This window comes from Akebia trifoliata, chromosome 5 (assembly GCF_017979445.1).
Source record: "Akebia trifoliata isolate Shusen 1 chromosome 5, ASM1797944v1, whole genome shotgun sequence".
Lineage (NCBI taxonomy): Eukaryota > Viridiplantae > Streptophyta > Magnoliopsida > Ranunculales > Lardizabalaceae > Akebia > Akebia trifoliata.
The window spans coordinates 3,223,705-3,240,273 of NC_141379.1; the positions used below are offsets into that span (position 1 = coordinate 3,223,705).

The window sequence follows — 16,569 nt, forward strand, 5'->3', positions numbered from 1 at the left end:
TGGGTAAAGATTGAATTGTGATCATTAACTTTCAACATATTCAATAGTGATCAAAATGGATATGGAATCGATCCAATAAGAATTGGATTGCACCTTGTTGGATTTTTTATAATCAAATCTGAATGTTAAGATCCAAACTCCACAATAATTGAATGGGATCAAATCTCATTTGATATACAAAATATAGATATCTCATTCATATATTTTGGAAGTTATTTGTCTTTTGTCTCAACTGTTAGATGGGATCTTAATCTAAAGGTTAGGATAAGTTTTCCATTTTTTAGGAATCCTACAAATATTAATGTTGGGCGGTTTCTATTATTTGCTATTCTGCTTATATGGTGTGAGAGAGACATATAGAGGGGTGTACAAGGTTATAGGGCTTGGATTTGGGAATAAAATTTTAATGCTTATTTTTTATTCTCCCAATGAAGAATATTTTATCACGCCCTATGCATATAGGTTTTAAAGCCAAATTAACGACAATATTGGTATTCTCTTTGTTTTTTTTGCTATATCTGAACAAGTATCTTAAAAAATCTCAAACCATATTTATATGTTATATAATTTACATACTTTCTCACATTTTATTATATCGGGGCTATCAGATTAAGATATGATTGACCCGATTCGATCCCATGGGCTATCAAAGCAATCCTTATGAGAACCCAAATCCTTGATCCAAATCCTAAGATCAGATTTCGGATCATATTCAATCCAACGGGCAGTCCCAAAACTAAAGTCTTGGGTGTTATCATTCCACTCCCATAATTAGATTTGATCTTTTAGGCAGATCTTCCTATACATTTGATTTTTTATTTTTATTTTTTGAAAGGTATATTTGATTTTCATTACATCGGATACCAAGTTAACTTCATCTTCTCTCTCTCTCTCCTTTCATTTATTTATTTAATTTTGTTTGAATAATGAGTTTTTTATTTCTCATAGATGAGAAATGGTGGAGAAGAACAAACAGTGACATCCCACAGAGCTGATATTATTGTAAGTGAGTGTCATAGTCATCCTTTTTAGTGTACACCCCATTTATTACCCTTGTCCTTTCCCTTCCATTCCTTTTCTCCAATCAATTAATGCTCTTTGCCCCCCCTCCCCATCTTCACTTCCCCTTCATCACAGAATTTTGCAGCTCTCTCTCTCTCTCTCCAAATTAGGGTTTCCTCTTTAGGAGAGAACTCACCTCCTATAACATAATCTAACAACCTATGAGATCATTCAATTGGCTATAACTTTTCTGATCTTGGAAGATTCAAAGAATACAAAAAGAGTCTTGATCACAAACAGGTAAATTCATGTAAGTATTTTTTTTCTTCCCCTTTGTTTTAAATACATTTTCTTGATTTGTTTTGTTGGGTAAGTGAAAGAGCTACTTTATGTATTTGGGTTCATGATCTGATCCAGATGTTTGCCAGATGAGCTTTCTTACTAGGTAGGATAATAGATGTTCATGCCATATATCTTACTACAATTATTGAAAAATATTCTTGGTGAAATTGCACCAATCAGATCTCATCCTCAAGAATTTCACAAAGATACATACATCAAAAGCTAACAATCAAAAAAATAAAATAAAACAAATTCACAAAGATCCATTTACAGTATATAGAATGTGGTGCTAACCGAATTCTATAAAACAAAGGACGCAGAGGGAGTTTAACTAGACAAACTTAGTACTTAAATTCAAAAAATAAAAATAAAAATGTAGAGGTTGGGATGGTAGTGAATCTACTTAGAGAAAGAGGGAAGAAGATGGTTATGGAAGGAAGGAAAGACAAAACTAGTCCCCAAATTCAAGAAAACATTCAAACATCATGCAGAAATCTTACGGATTGTAGGTGTGTAGAGAGAAAGAAGAAAGGAAAGAAATAATAGATAAATAAAAGAGAACATGCAGAAAATTTTCGTGGGTTGTGTATGTTTTCCTTCAACGAACCCTAACTCTAAAAATCCCTAAAAATATGGCATAGCAGTACAAGAAAATCACTTTTGTGGTGCAACTGAATTCAACATAAAATCTCATTCTCCTTTTAAAAAAAGTATCAAATTCATTTCTATTTTTTAAAAGTATCAGTTTCTCTAAAATTAAAGGAAAACTTGACAAAAATAATTGATGGGTTTTGTGAGTATCCCCCCCCCCCCCCAAAAAAAAAAAAAAAAAAAAAAAGGGAAAACTTGATAAACTGATTGATGGGTTTTGTAAAATATTTCTAAAAAAAAAAGGTTCTAGAGGGTATTTTCTTGATGCAGTGAAGATGGCTTCATCCAGCTCTCCCTGTGCTGCCTGCAAATTTTTGAGGAGGAAATGCATACCTGGTTGCATATTTTCACCCTATTTCCCACCTGAAGAGCCACATAAATTTGCAAACGTTCACAAAATATTTGGTGCAAGCAACGTCTCAAAGCTGCTCAATGAACTCCTCCCTCATCAAAGAGAAGATGCAGTAAACTCCCTTGCCTATGAAGCCGAAGCCAGGATGACGGACCCCGTTTACGGCTGCGTCGGAGTGATATCGTTCCTCCAAAAAGAGGTTCATAGGCTTCAAAAGGAACTTGAAGTTGCAAATGCCAATTTGATCCGTTTTGCTTGCAATGAAATTTCCACAGCTTTGCCTTCACCTCCAGAGTTTGGTAGAATGATGGGTAATGGAGGAGGTTCTTTCTATCATAATAATCCTGGTTTGATTCTTCCATATTTATCTCCTTCAGGAGATATCCATGGAAGAGGAGGGGAAAGCAACACGTGAAATTATATAAGTATTCTTAGAAGAAGAAGAAAACCCTATCTAGGGTTTCTTTTTTCTGTTCCCTTGGTATGGTGTGCTATTTTGTGAAGTTTTCATATGGACACTTTATATATATATCATGGGTTTGCTATTTAATATGTTAGCTAAATATATTGGTAGACTCAATACTTATTCTATAAACAATGGGCTTTAAAAGATCAGAAAGATTTTGGATTAATTGCTTGACCCTAATTGGGTTGAAAGTAGTATAATTATAGAGAGAAATATTAGAAGTTATGGAACATAATAGTTATGTTAAGAGGGTATACAGACCAGATGTAGTATCAGTTTACAGATCTGATATTTTATTTCCTCCCTTGCGAATGGATATATAGGAGGTATGGTCATCAGTTGTGGAATGAAATAAAAGAAAAGAGATGGAGACTATAACACCTTGATAGGAAGAATGAACAAAGTGAAGAATTACTTTCTTTTGTTTTTTGTTTTTTGGGTTGGTGGCTTAAATATTATATTAGAGGGTTTGTAGGCAGGATTTGAGAGTTTGATGAATCTTTAGAATTTGACTTTTTGCAATTCTAGTGCATGTGGAGTTCATATGTTCTTTCTTATGCTTTATGTTCAGGAAAAGAAGAATTGAGCTAAATTGCAGTGTTTAAAGATGATTCTCTAGCTAAGTCTATGATGGTCCAGTACTCTTTTGGAATATGTATTCTTAGTTACATTTTATTTTATTTTATTTTCTTGCTTTTTCTATGGATATTAAAGAACAACTTCCTTGCTTTTAGCTGAACTCTAGACCTTAGCCCTTGGTTTCAGAATTCACATGAGTTAAGGCTGAAGCTAAAGACCTAGTTTCTTATATTAAATCCAAGTAGCTTCATATTATTATGCTCTATATCTCTATACTCACAAATAGTTCTAGCTTTTTTTCGTAGCAATGTGAGTAATTAAAGAGCACAAATACTACATCTATCTCTATACTCACAAATAGTTCTAGCTTTTTTTCATAGCAATGTGAGTAATTAAAGAGCACAAATACTTCATCTTTAGTGTGAACAAATGGGAAACAAAAACCAACAAGAGAACAGTTTGTGATCTGTCTTGTTTTTATTCTAGCTTGTTAAACCAACTACTGGTGCTGTATCATGTAGACTTCTTTGACCTTATGAATCTCTGCTTCATTCATTTTTATTTATTTAAAAAGTTATGTCACTCTCTGAAACAGTAAGATATAGAGACAGATCACCCACTCTTTTTATTGGATTCACAAAGGGTTTGTTCTTCCATGTGGGGGTACTTGCACCAACAGATTTATTAAATGAATGTTAGGTATTCACATTTGTTCTCTCCAATTTTTCACCAGGAAATTAAAACAGTAAAAATCCTTAGACCTCTCTCCCTCTCTCTGAGAGAAATACCAATAAGTTCTGAAACATTTACTTAGATACATATTGGAGAGAGAGAGAGAGAGAGAGAGAGAGATGAACTGCTAGCGAAAAATAAATTTTTTTTTTCAATGGTCATAGAATTTTGTCCTCTACAATTCTTGGCATCGGATCATGCTTTAGGATGTGACAAGATGAACTCAAGCACCCTTAGTAATAGTTGAAATCTTACTAAGTTAGTAAGGCTAGTCGGACTTCCATTGTTCTGTGAGACACTCTTTCTCATGCACGAGTGCACACGCGTGTCCTCTTATTTTACAGTACAAAGTTTCCATGGTCGCAAACGATTGTCTCTCCAGTGGTTAAGTTTTCCTAACCTTTTTGTCAGCTTTCTCAGTCTTATACGTAACGTACAACTTCCGAAAGACATCTTGTTTAATAAACAAAGTCCAAAATACTGCATTTGTACATCGTACACTGTTTGGGGGACGACCCTAAGCTTGTCAATGTTTGTATAATCTCTTACTCATCATTTTAAAAAAAATATACAAACATCATTGGCCATTGGATCCAAGTATTTTAAAAATCAATGATTTCTTCTCGTTAAATTTGATAAATCTTCATCAATCATAATCTTCAATGGCAACTTTATTTTAATTTTTACTAAAAGAGAGTGATATATTCAAAGGGAAAATAAATACAAAGGATGCGAGGCATTTCCACCGTCGATGGTAACCTATTTTACATGTTTATTATGTCATCAACAACGCAACAAGTCTTAATCGATGATCATATATTATTGAGGTTTTTTATTTTACTGAACTCACAATGACTAATGATCACCATAAGAGAGAATAAAGCAGTTGATATGATGTAATTTAATAAGGATTAAGTGATATACCAAATTTTTACATGAAGATTAAGACAGAGATTAAATTAAATTGATTTAATTTATATTAGTTAAAGTTTATTTATATACCTTTCTCAATAGTGAAATACTTTCCTTATTAACATTGTAAGATTTTAAGCCTTACTAAGGGTCCTTTCTCTCAAATGGATTACCACATTAAAAATCCAAAACCAAAAAAGGTGGGGTCCCTTTAACTCTAGCTTACCGATTGAAAAAAAAAAAAAGATTTCATAAAAAACCTCAGATTCGGAAAAAAAAAAAAAGACAATTTCTTCTAAAATTGATGTAAGTTTTTGAAATGGATGACTACCAAACTTCCACCTAACTCCCAATCTTAAAATAAAAAAGGGTGAAAAATAAATTTCTTTTAGAATTTCTTTTAAAGTTCATAGAATTCTATCCTCTACATCCCTGAAGCATTGGATCGTGTTTTTGGAGGCCAATAGTAAGGATGAAATCCTTACTAACTTATTAAGGTTAGTCAGGCTCTATTAGATACACCCCACAAGGATTGGTTTAATTTTAACCGACAAGGATTGGTTTAATTTTAATGAAATTTGTTTATACAATTTCATTTTTCAGCACCACCTTTGACACACATACCCACCTAAACATGAGGTCCACCATGTGGTTAGTGATGGGAATAAAAAGAACATCCAATTGTCTAGAATTGAAGAAAACTTCAAACCAATTGTGTCTCTTCTCAATATCTATCGTTGGGTCATGTAAGAGTGTCAATAGTTGTATGCCAAATTGGAATAAAAAGTCAAATTCTAGATATCTTTTTTCATCATCAAAAGATATAAGCCTTATATTTTTTTTTATCATCAAATGATGCAAGTCTTAGATAAGAATCTACAACGCATTAGAATGCCTTATTGACGATCTTTTATTCCAACAACATTTATGATTCCTTGAAAAATGTGATATCACACTGATAAATCCTTAACCCTTCCTCCTCTTACTAAGACTACATAATATTCTTATGATATTCTATTCTAAAAAGAATTGAGCTGAAAATTAGAGCTAATTCAATTTTAATGAGATATTCAATTCTACATATAAAGAAATACTACATGACATGTGTTGCATCGTACCATTATAATTTATTGAACACATTTAAAATAGACTAAATAAACAAATAATTATAAATAAAAAATCATAAAATATATTAATTTTGATATTTTGGAAATTGTCTTTGTCATCTTGATTTTCATTCTTTTAAAATTTCTATGTTAAAAGCCTCCGAATACTTCACTCAAAATATTTCTGGCAACTAAAAAAAAAGTGGTGATAAAATGACGACCCGTACGCCTACATCACAAAATCGTAGACCATTTGCCTTGGGATACACAAGAAAAATTTTATGATTATATGCATCCCAAGGCAAAATGATCTACGATTTTGTGATGGGTTGTGTGTCGGAAGGGGGTGTCGAAAAATCATTATTCTAAAAAACAAGTATTAAATGAGTGGTTATCCATTTCATGTATCAAACCCTAAATCCCTAATCCAATATAATTCACAAAGAATAGTAAAATCTTCAAGAATATATATAAAATTAGGGGTGTCAATGGATAGTTGAAAATTCGAAAATTGGATATTATCCGAAAATTTCGAATATCGGATTCGAATTCGGATATTTTTATATATCCGAATCCTTATTAGATACGGATTCGGATATTAATATTTTGAATTCGATAAATTATGTTTTTTTTTTTTATATACAAATTATTTTAATTCTAATCGAATATTATACGATATCCGATAGGATAATCGATTTGAATTCGAATAGAATTTTAGAACATTCATCGGATTCGAATTCGAATTTGGATATCAGATAAAAACTTCAAATTTAGATTCATATATTATTGTATTCAAATCAATAAATATAGGTTGACAGTCTTATATAAAATAAGATAATAAATATTTTTTAAAATTATTTTATTTTTATTTTGTTCATTTTCGATTCCTTCTATTATTTGCTCCATAATCGATAACAAATAGGGAATAAATATCGATACTATTTCATAAGGAGTACGTACATCATTACCATTTAGGTTCCTCCTGTTTTTAACAGGTACAATAAGTTTGAATATCTAGAAAAGAGATTCTGTACGATTGGCTCAGGATAGCTTATCCAACTCTTGGTTCAATAATTTACCAAATATATACCGATTGAAAAAATCTCAAAATTAAAATATGTTCATTTTTAAAGATATAAATACGTGGAAAAAAGGAGACTCAGTGTTGGACTAAGTTTACAACTACTGGCGTACTGGATATAATTTCATAAGAAAGGATCCACTGACATTTTATGTGGTCTGGTTAATGTCTTTGTACGGCAGAGCAGAGTATGGCTTTCTGAAGTTTTTGTTGGATTTTGTCAGACAAACAGTTTCTTTCAGAATCCATCAAATCCACGCCACTCCAACCGATTGAGAGAGAGAGAGAAAAGTGAAAAAAACAAAACAAAGTTAAATTCACCGAATACAGTAAGTGAAAGGAGGTTTACAAGACCAAAATGTCCCTCGAGCACCCCAACTTTTACTTATTACATCCTAATTAAAATGGGTGAATATCCCAATTATAATTTTGATACACTGTTCATTTTAATTCCCAAAACATGCACATGATACATTATTCATTTTTTACGTGTCTATACTTTTAATATTTACAAATTCATAAATTTGTCACTTTTAAATTTACGAGGTCGTAGATGCATAAAAGTGAACAGTGTACCACGTACATGTTTTCATAAATAAAATGAACAATGTACCAAAATTGTAATTAAAACAAAAATTGTGAATGTTTTCGTAAAGTGAATAGTTAAGAATAAGTAAAAGTCAGGGGGTGTCAATAGAAGCTCTCTCTTTATTTTCCTTTAGATTTTTTACTTTTCGAGTTCAAGATTTTACATGAGCCTAATCATATAACTATTGAAATCGTTTGGACAAGTGTCATAATGATTTATAATTTTGAGGATATGATTTGAACCAAACATGTGCAATGTTTGAAGAGTGTGTTTTAATCTTTAATTGGTGTGTGATAAATAATTTAAGAAATTTGGGTGCTATAAGTAAGCAATAGCAGCTCTTTATTCTTACTCTATTGTTTAGTTTTGTTCAAAATCTATTATAGTATCATAGTGGTGATCAACTATAATTTTTTCGATCAATTTGACCATGTAGTACTAGAATTCCAAACTCCAAACTCCTAATTACAAAACCACTAATTATCCCATGTTCCTCTATTTATGCATCCATCTTTTATCATTCATAATCTAAACTTAGAGATAATTAAATTGCTCAATATCCAATTGAACATTATTAGAAGAGTTCATAATAGACTTGATATACTGGATTATTAACTCATGAGTGGGATACAATCACAATGGATTATACGGACAAATGATAACCACCAATTGTTCAATGGACCTTTTTTGATGATAACAACCATTGATTAATGTGAAGGTTGATATTAATTGTAAACAATTGCATATCCTCAACTCAAAGGAATGTGCATTAATTGCAAGTGGATATAAGAGTATTAGATTAAGAATCAACGAGCGTTGGGCGCAATGGCGAAGACATCCCTCCAAAAAGAGAAAGGTCTGGAGTTCAAACGCCCCTCATTGGCCACTTACAGGGGATTTATCCCTGCTCACCTGACATGTGTGCATGGTTTGTAGGGTATAGCCTATACCCAAGGGATTTGGGTGAGATATGGTGTTCTAAGAATCCAATTGCCCCACTACTACTAGTCAAGCCTATGAGTCCGAATTCCCTGTCATGAAAAAGAAAAAAAGAGTATTAGTTTATGACGTGGTATAGTTAAGTTATTGTATCATAATCTAATACTCCAATAAAGGAAAAAAATGGGAAAAGTGGTGGTGTGTCTTGAATATTACTTTGTGGAGGGTAGATAGCAGCTTAATGTTGATTTAACAACTTAATACCTTCATTTGTTAATTGCAAATCCTCACTTCTCCCCGAGTCAAACTTATAAGATTGGTTCTCCTATGATCGTCTCATAGTATATGACCTTTATCTTAATTTGAATGTACGTGACCTTTAGAGTTTTGGTGAATATTTGAATACTAGTTATATATGTTTTCAAATTGATGACATACCCTTTGGCTACACTTTCCTTCAGAGACTAATTGAAAATGACCTAAATGCGATCGTTTTCAATTGCTAGTCAAAACTCTTGATTTTTTTTAGAACCTCTCAATGCCTTCAATTATCAAGGGTGAATTTATTTTAACCTATTTGACCTTACTTCATTCTCTTATCAAAATCCTTGTTTTCTTTTTAAAAAATCTGTCATTTTTCAAGTCTCTCTCTCTCTCTCACACACACACACACACACACACACACAGTTGGCAATTTGGTTTACGGCAAAAAGTTGTTACGGGAATAATCTGAGTGAGATTCAAAATATACATTTAGTAATTCACATAAAATTCAGTAAAAAACACAGAGAGTGGCAAAAATGCGATACGAGACTGGTTCGAGTATAATTCGAGTTCCACACTCTACAACACTTTCAAAAAGTTGTGTATACATATTAAATTCTTCATACTTATATCTAAAATCAAACGCTTGATACTTCTATGGATGTTTATCAAATATTTATGCCTTATTAAAATAAGAACACTTGGGATACTTTTACACATACTTATTAGACATTTTAATTTTATTCTAAAATGCAAAGCACATACTCCTATTAAAAAAAAATAAAAAATAAAAAATAAAATGAATAAAAGGGGATAGAGAAGACACAAAAACGGAATAAAAGAACTAAGTTGTTGATCGATAATCTTAAGATTTGATAATGAAAAAGGACTAATGATTTTCTAATGGTGAAGCCTTGAAGTGTAAAGAGAAAAATAATGAACATGTGTTATCATGCGATAAGAGATATAATTTTTTTTACAATGAAAATAAGGGTCAGTGTTTGTTTTTTACTCCTCTTTACATAATTTTTTTTTATATTTATTTAATACGGGAAAAGAATGAATTGCGAATAATACGATTAAGGTCGAAAAGTCAAATTTTTTCTTGGAGTTGAATTGGACGGAAGTTTTAATTGTTTCTTGTATCATTCGAAAAAGTCGGATATTCACTAAATATTCGGAGAATTACTAACTATGCTCTCACACACAAAAATGTAGATTCAACTTCATTAATTTTGCTCTTTCATTATAGTCTTCATGTGCTCTCCCTGTCTGATTCCACATCATTATTTTTCTCTCTCTTATTCCTTCAAAATCTTAAGCTTGTATATTCCTTCTAATTGTGGATGTTATCATGTACATGATCAAATCACTTAATCAAATTTCTTTTTCTAATTTATCAACTACTATTGCTACTTTTAAAGTTTCATGACCACATGCATTTCTAATTTATTTTTATTATCTTTCCCACTCTTCCATGTCAAGATCCTCAACTTTGTTTGCTTAATTAATAAAATTATTTTTAATTATATAATATTCTATTCCATAATTAAGTGTAAACAGTCTTATAATTTCAGCTAAAAACTTAACATCTAAGAAACTCGCTTAAAGCATTCTTATTATCTTTGGTGCGATATTAGAAAAAATGGAACGTCTGTCAAAGCATGTCACCCAGACGTAATGTTGTCTTTATTTTTTTTTTTCTCTCTGTCGTTGTTCAAGTCCAACTTACCCATTTAAATAAAAAGAATAATGCGGAAGTGACCTCAAGATTGTAACTCATATCGCAGATCATGAAGTGAAAATGTGTAGGAACCGTAGACAATTTCCTTGAGATATGAGTAAAAAAGCATATATGGTTCCTACATACTTTCATGTCAGGATGTGCGATATGAGGTATAATCTTTGAGGTCACTCCAGCACGACTCAAATAAAAAAGATAAAAATATTTTTTATTAGGAAAAAAATGGCTAAAAAAAACAAAAAAAAACTCAAGTATCCTCTTCATCTACTTGGGACTTGTGTGTAAGGTTGGGCTTGATATAAGCCCATACTATAGTCTGGATAGGCTTGAGTTATATTTGGGATTGGAAAGCATGACCCAGCCCATTTATAGACCTCCAACCGGTGCGTATTACGCAGCACACACGTACGTTAGAAGCACACGATCATAGTCGAGACTCGAGAGCGATAGCTCATATTCTCAGGTTTCGTTTCGGTCAGAATATCAGAGATTGAAGAGTCACCTAATTGGACAAGATTGGAGAACGATATTTTGATTCAGGGGCATAAAAATACACAATTTCGCTTCTTCAATCTAAAATCTCAAACCTCAAAGCTATCAGATCTGTTTCTGCTAGTCTGATCTGATCCCGATCTCCTACGATCCCTTATTAATGGCGGGCGCCGTCTCGGCGCTTTTCCTTCTCGACATCAAAGGTCGAGTTCTTGTTTGGCGCGATTACCGAGGCGATGTAACAGCGGTACAGGCAGAGCGATTCTTCGCGAAGCTCATTGAAAAGGAGGTGATGTGATGTTCGGTTTGATTGATTTGGATTAGTTTTCTCGATGAATTAGGGCTCCAATTTGGTTGATTTGGATTAGTTTTCGTGTTTTGAGGGAAATTCAAGTTTGTGGTTGGGTACGGTGATGAGAGAGAAGCTAATTTTTCTTTTGAGTTCTGATTGTTTGGATATTTTTAGTTGGATTTGATGTTTGGTTGACAAAAGTTCATGCTTGTTCTTTAATCTTTCTCTATTAGTCCTTGAAACAAAACTTAGTTTATTAATTATGAATATGGAAGATTTATATCTCAATTCTGGTTTCGCAAACCATTGAAGATTTATATCTCTACTAGTCCTTTGGGCTCCAATTTAGTTGATTTGGACGATTTTTAGTGTTTAGGGCGAAATTCAACCTTGGTTTCATAATTTTTTCAGTTAAATACAGTGATGAGAGAGAAATTTGAACATCTTCAGTTGGATTTGATGTTTGGTTGACAAAAATTTCGCGTTTGTTCTTTACGTTTAAAGATGCTGGTTCTGCATCTTGCTCTATTAGTCCTTGGAACAGAGCTTAGTTTATTAATATGAACTTAGAAGATTTATATCACAATTCTGGTTTGGCAAATCAACGGAGATTTATATCTCTATTAGTCCTTCGATGGATTAGGGCTCCAATTTTGTTGATTAGGACGATTTTTCGTGTTTTGGGGGAAATTCAACCTTGGTTTCATAATTTGTGGGGGTTAAATATGGTGATGAGACAGAAATTTGAACATTTTCAATTGCATCTGATGATTAGTTGTCAAAAATTTGAAAATTTTGTTCTTTATTTTGCAAATTGCTGGTTCTGCATCTTGCTCTATTACTCCTTGAAACAGAACTCTGACTTCGTCACCTTCAATTTGATTTGATTTTTCATTCTCCGTAAAATTTCATGGGTCATTTTCTTTTCTTTCAATTTGCTTCAGGGGGATCCTGAGTCTCAAGATCCAGTTGTGTATGATAATGGCGTCACCTACATGTTCATACAACACAATAACGTTTACCTGATGACGGCATCAAGGCAGAATTGCAATGCTGCCAGTCTTCTTCTCTTTCTGCACCGCATAGTTGATGTAAGATCGCTTCATAATTCTATCTTTTGCAGAAAACATGTATTCAGATGTAGTGAAAAAGAAATCATGGAAGGAGAATTAATAATCAAGTTTTAATTTCTAATGGACTGCACGATGGTAACACTTAATTCTAAGCTATTTTACATATGACAGGTTTTTAAACATTATTTTGAAGAGTTAGAAGAGGAGTCCTTAAGAGATAACTTCGTGGTCGTGGTATGAGAACCATTCAATGTTTGCTTTCTAGTTAAATATTTCTTTGGTGGGAAAAGATATTGGTAAGCATCTTGATGAAGTCATACTGATGTCTATTGGTTTTGGCAGTATGAGTTACTTGATGAAATGATGGATTTTGGTTACCCTCAATATACCGAAGCAAAGATTCTAAGTGAGTTTATCAAGACTGATGCTTATAGGATGGAAGTCAATCAGAGGCCACCCATGGCTGTAACAAATGCAGTGTCTTGGCGCAGTGAAGGGATTCGATACAAGAAGAATGAAGTAGGTATATTTTATACACAGGTCACTACTTTTTTCTTTCAGCTCATACATGATATCTCAAGGAAAAATTGTTTCATGTTTGATCAGGTATTCTTGGATGTGGTGGAAAGCGTCAATATTCTTGTCAACAGCAATGGGCAAATAATCCGGTCAGATGTTGTTGGGGCATTAAAGATGAGAACATATTTGAGGTTTACTTTTCATCCTCCACTTAATATTTCATTGGACATATTGATGGCTCTAAATGGTTGATCCTTTGGAAAAATTAGTTGTTTCACCTCGGCACATATGGTTCATCTTGTGGATATTCTCTAATTTTAGTAAGGAAATCTTGATTTATGAACATGCCAAATGAACCTAATACTTGTATTAAAAACAGTGAAGCGTGCTAGTGGTATATCATTCCATATTTGCATCTATAAAAATTTAAATTGATTAACAATGGACATAGCAAAAAATGTTGTTAGGCATCTAATGGTTTGGGATGTGGGCACTAGGTCTTAATTGTTTTGGGTAGAATCAGTTGAGAAAGTGTTAGTCCTTCAAAAAAATGACAACTGACCTCTCAAAAGAAAAAATAATAATAATAATAATAATTGACAAAACAGTGTGGAGTGGTCCACAAATGGGAGGTTTTCATTCATATCATATTATAAGGAGCTATCTCGGGTTGATGATGGTCTGTTTCTGACTTAATTTTTTTGGAGATCCTTATCCCATCCAAAAGTGACTCTGTTCGTATGGGGCTTCAATGTTGGATGAGATCCTCACTATTGTATATTTAACGATTTACTATTTCTCCATCCCCTTTTTTTACAAGTTCATAATTAATTGAGAAAGAGCGGACTTTTACAAAAAGTGGAGGTTGAGGATAACTACCAAATAAAGAAAAATGTAATAGTATATTATGTAACCTCATTAAGTACCCATATGGAATGAAGTCCTAAACACTTGGAAGACCACCAATACAAAAGCCCTTTGATATTTAACAGAGCAGTCTCTCTTCCTTGTCTTTGAAGACCCTCTTATTCCTCTCCGTGGGGTCGGGGTGTGCAACTGTAGGGACTAGTCCCATCCCAAAAGGGAGTGGGAAAACCCTGCATTATCAGGAAAAACAACAACCAAGTTACCAAACCTCAAATTCGACATCCTCGTGAATGGAAAGCGGAGTGCCAACTATTTTAGTGGTCAGCTTCGATCTAGGAAGAATCTGACCAATCCCAAAAGGAGAGAGTAAAGAATTCCTACCATTAGCAATGAATAAGGTATATTAACTGAATGATTTTTTTTCCCCTATGCAAGTGGGAATAGTAGTGGATATAATCCTTGGCCAAAAAGGATGGTACAACTAAACATTTACTGCCCTTGCTGACCAGAAGTTTCTCAGAACTTCAATATTGGTTAGAAAAGGGAGGAGGAGGTTTAGGACTTCTAGAGGAAGAGAACAAAGTGCGAAAGATCTCTTCTGGAAGTATAGTTTTATCATTCCTCATAGCCTTTATGTATTTGGTTCATCCTGTTCGCCTCACCGATCTATATGACCAGTGGGAGTTGGTGCTGGGTGAAGAGCTATTAATGATTACATCTTTCCATGGCTTTATTTTCTGCATTTGCATTCGCATGTTACATATTTTACTTTGCAAGTGTGTAATAGCAGGAAAAGTTATAAAATAATCATACATAATCTGTTGCAGTGGTATGCCAGAGTGCAAGCTTGGTCTAAATGATAGAATTCTGTTGGAGGCTCAAGGTCGATCGACAAAGGGAAAAGCCATTGATCTGGATGACATCAAATTTCATCAGTGTGTAGCCTAATGCTTTGTGCTAGTTATATTCTACAATTGGCAAACAGTTCCTATGAACATGGGTTGTAAATATTAGTTGATCCTTAGCTTATGGGTCACATCTTCATTGCAATTATATGTCCTGACAGCTTTTTTTTGGTTTAGGTGTGTACGTTTGGCCCGATTTGAAAATGACAGGACAATATCCTTCATACCCCCAGATGGAGCTTTTGATCTGATGAATTACAGACTCAGTACTCAGGTTCAAGTCGTGGTTTATGCACTTTTTCTTTTTAAGGATAAGGATGTTCTTAGAACTGATGACCTTCTATTGAGGTTCATTTGTCTGCTTTCAGGTGAAACCTCTGATTTGGGTGGAAGCTCAAGTTGAAAGGCATTCTAGAAGTCGTATTGAGATAATGGTAAAAGCACGCAGCCAGTTCAAGGAGCGTAGGTATATTGCTTCTGTTTTTCTTATAGTTTCTCCATAATTTTTTATCAGTTTTTTCTGAGTTGATTTCTTGAGTTAATTATCTGAATTTCCTGTTTTACTCACGAGTTGCTTTTCCTGTAAAAAGCACTGCAACAAATGTTGAAATTGAGATGCCTGTACCATCTGATTCTACCAATCCTAATATACGTACTTCCATGGGGTCTGCTGCATATGCTCCTGAAAATGAGGCATTGCTCTGGAAAATAAAATCTTTTCCTGGTGGCAAGGTACAAGTTAGCTTTAGACTGTGAATGGGGCTGGCATAATGTTAATAATAATATTTTTTTTTTTACAATAAAATAAAAATAAATTTTGTATCCAAAATTTTCAGGAGTACATGTTGAGGGCAGAATTTAGTCTTCCCAGTATTACTGCCGAAGAGGTAGCTCCAGAGAGGAAAGCTCCTATACGTGTGAAGTTTGAGATACCCTATTTTACTGTCTCCGGGATACAGGTATGCCCATCTGACATCAGTATCTTCTTTTATAGTTGGAGTGTCATGTATGCTTGTTTGATTGTTTTCTTTTAGACAATTTGCATCGCTTCATGTTCAAAGTAGTTACATTGATTTATGTTTGCTTACACCTTGAGATTGTCTGCTTATACTACTGTAATTTCTTGTACGTAAGATATTAACCCTAATTCATGAATGGAACTTTAGAGAGTGTTTTTCATTTTTGAGAACCATTATCACAGTTGCTGATCTATTTAATATATGTGAACATCGGGTCCTTCTAGGTACGTTACCTGAAGATAATTGAGAAGAGTGGATACCAGGCTCTCCCATGGGTGAGATACATAACTATGGCTGGAGAGTATGAGCTGAGACTTGTGTAAATTCCATAATCCATATAATGCTGCTTCCAACCACACTACACCACGTAGACATGTTGTATGGCCTCCAATGTTGAGAGCTCAAACTGCTAGCTTAGGTTTGACGAGCCTCAGTTTTCATTTCCAACCTTATGGTATGTTTGGTAGAAGCTTTTTTTCTCTACTCTCTGTTCTTAAGTAACAATGGTTTCAAAAGGTGCATTTGTTACTCAACGTGTTATCATCTAAATTTTGTGTGTGAATCATTTATTGAAAATTGTATGGCTGGAGGTTGTATTTGATTGAATATTTCAAGAAAAAGGTTGAAACACTGCTTGGATACA

The 16,569-nt window shown here is 33.4% G+C and overlaps 2 protein-coding genes across 2 annotated transcripts; both read left to right on the forward strand.

Annotated features, from left to right (window-relative positions):
* Positions 1-2,270: 2,270 nt before the first annotated feature.
* Positions 2,271-2,762, forward strand: LOB (Lateral organ boundaries (LOB) domain family protein). The gene has a single exon (XM_086441665.1). It carries the CDS (start codon positions 2,271-2,273, stop codon positions 2,760-2,762), a length of 492 nt encoding a protein of 163 aa, XP_086297791.1.
* Positions 2,763-11,178: 8,416 nt separating this feature from the next.
* On the forward strand, positions 11,179-16,569 carry LOC147401022 (AP-1 complex subunit mu-2-like). The gene is made up of 11 exons (XM_086442122.1): positions 11,179-11,540; positions 12,488-12,634; positions 12,788-12,850; positions 12,959-13,135; positions 13,223-13,326; positions 14,830-14,937; positions 15,085-15,181; positions 15,276-15,373; positions 15,498-15,639; positions 15,744-15,866; positions 16,151-16,569. The coding sequence occupies exons 1-11, from the start codon at positions 11,412-11,414 to the stop codon at positions 16,247-16,249; spliced, it is 1,287 nt and encodes a 428-aa protein (XP_086298248.1). The 5' UTR covers positions 11,179-11,411; the 3' UTR covers positions 16,250-16,569.

Coding starts and splice junctions, on each gene's coding strand:
- LOB (XM_086441665.1), top strand. CDS start 2,271: ATGGCTTCATCCAGCTCTCCCTGTGCTGCCTGCAAATTTTTGAGGAGG.
- LOC147401022 (XM_086442122.1), top strand. CDS start 11,412: ATGGCGGGCGCCGTCTCGGCGCTTTTCCTTCTCGACATCAAAGGTCGA. Junction 12,851..12,958: donor GAGATAACTTCGTGGTCGTG/GTATGAGAACCA, acceptor TGGTTTTGGCAG/TATGAGTTACTTGATGAAAT. Junction 15,867..16,150: donor TTACTGTCTCCGGGATACAG/GTATGCCCATCT, acceptor GGGTCCTTCTAG/GTACGTTACCTGAAGATAAT.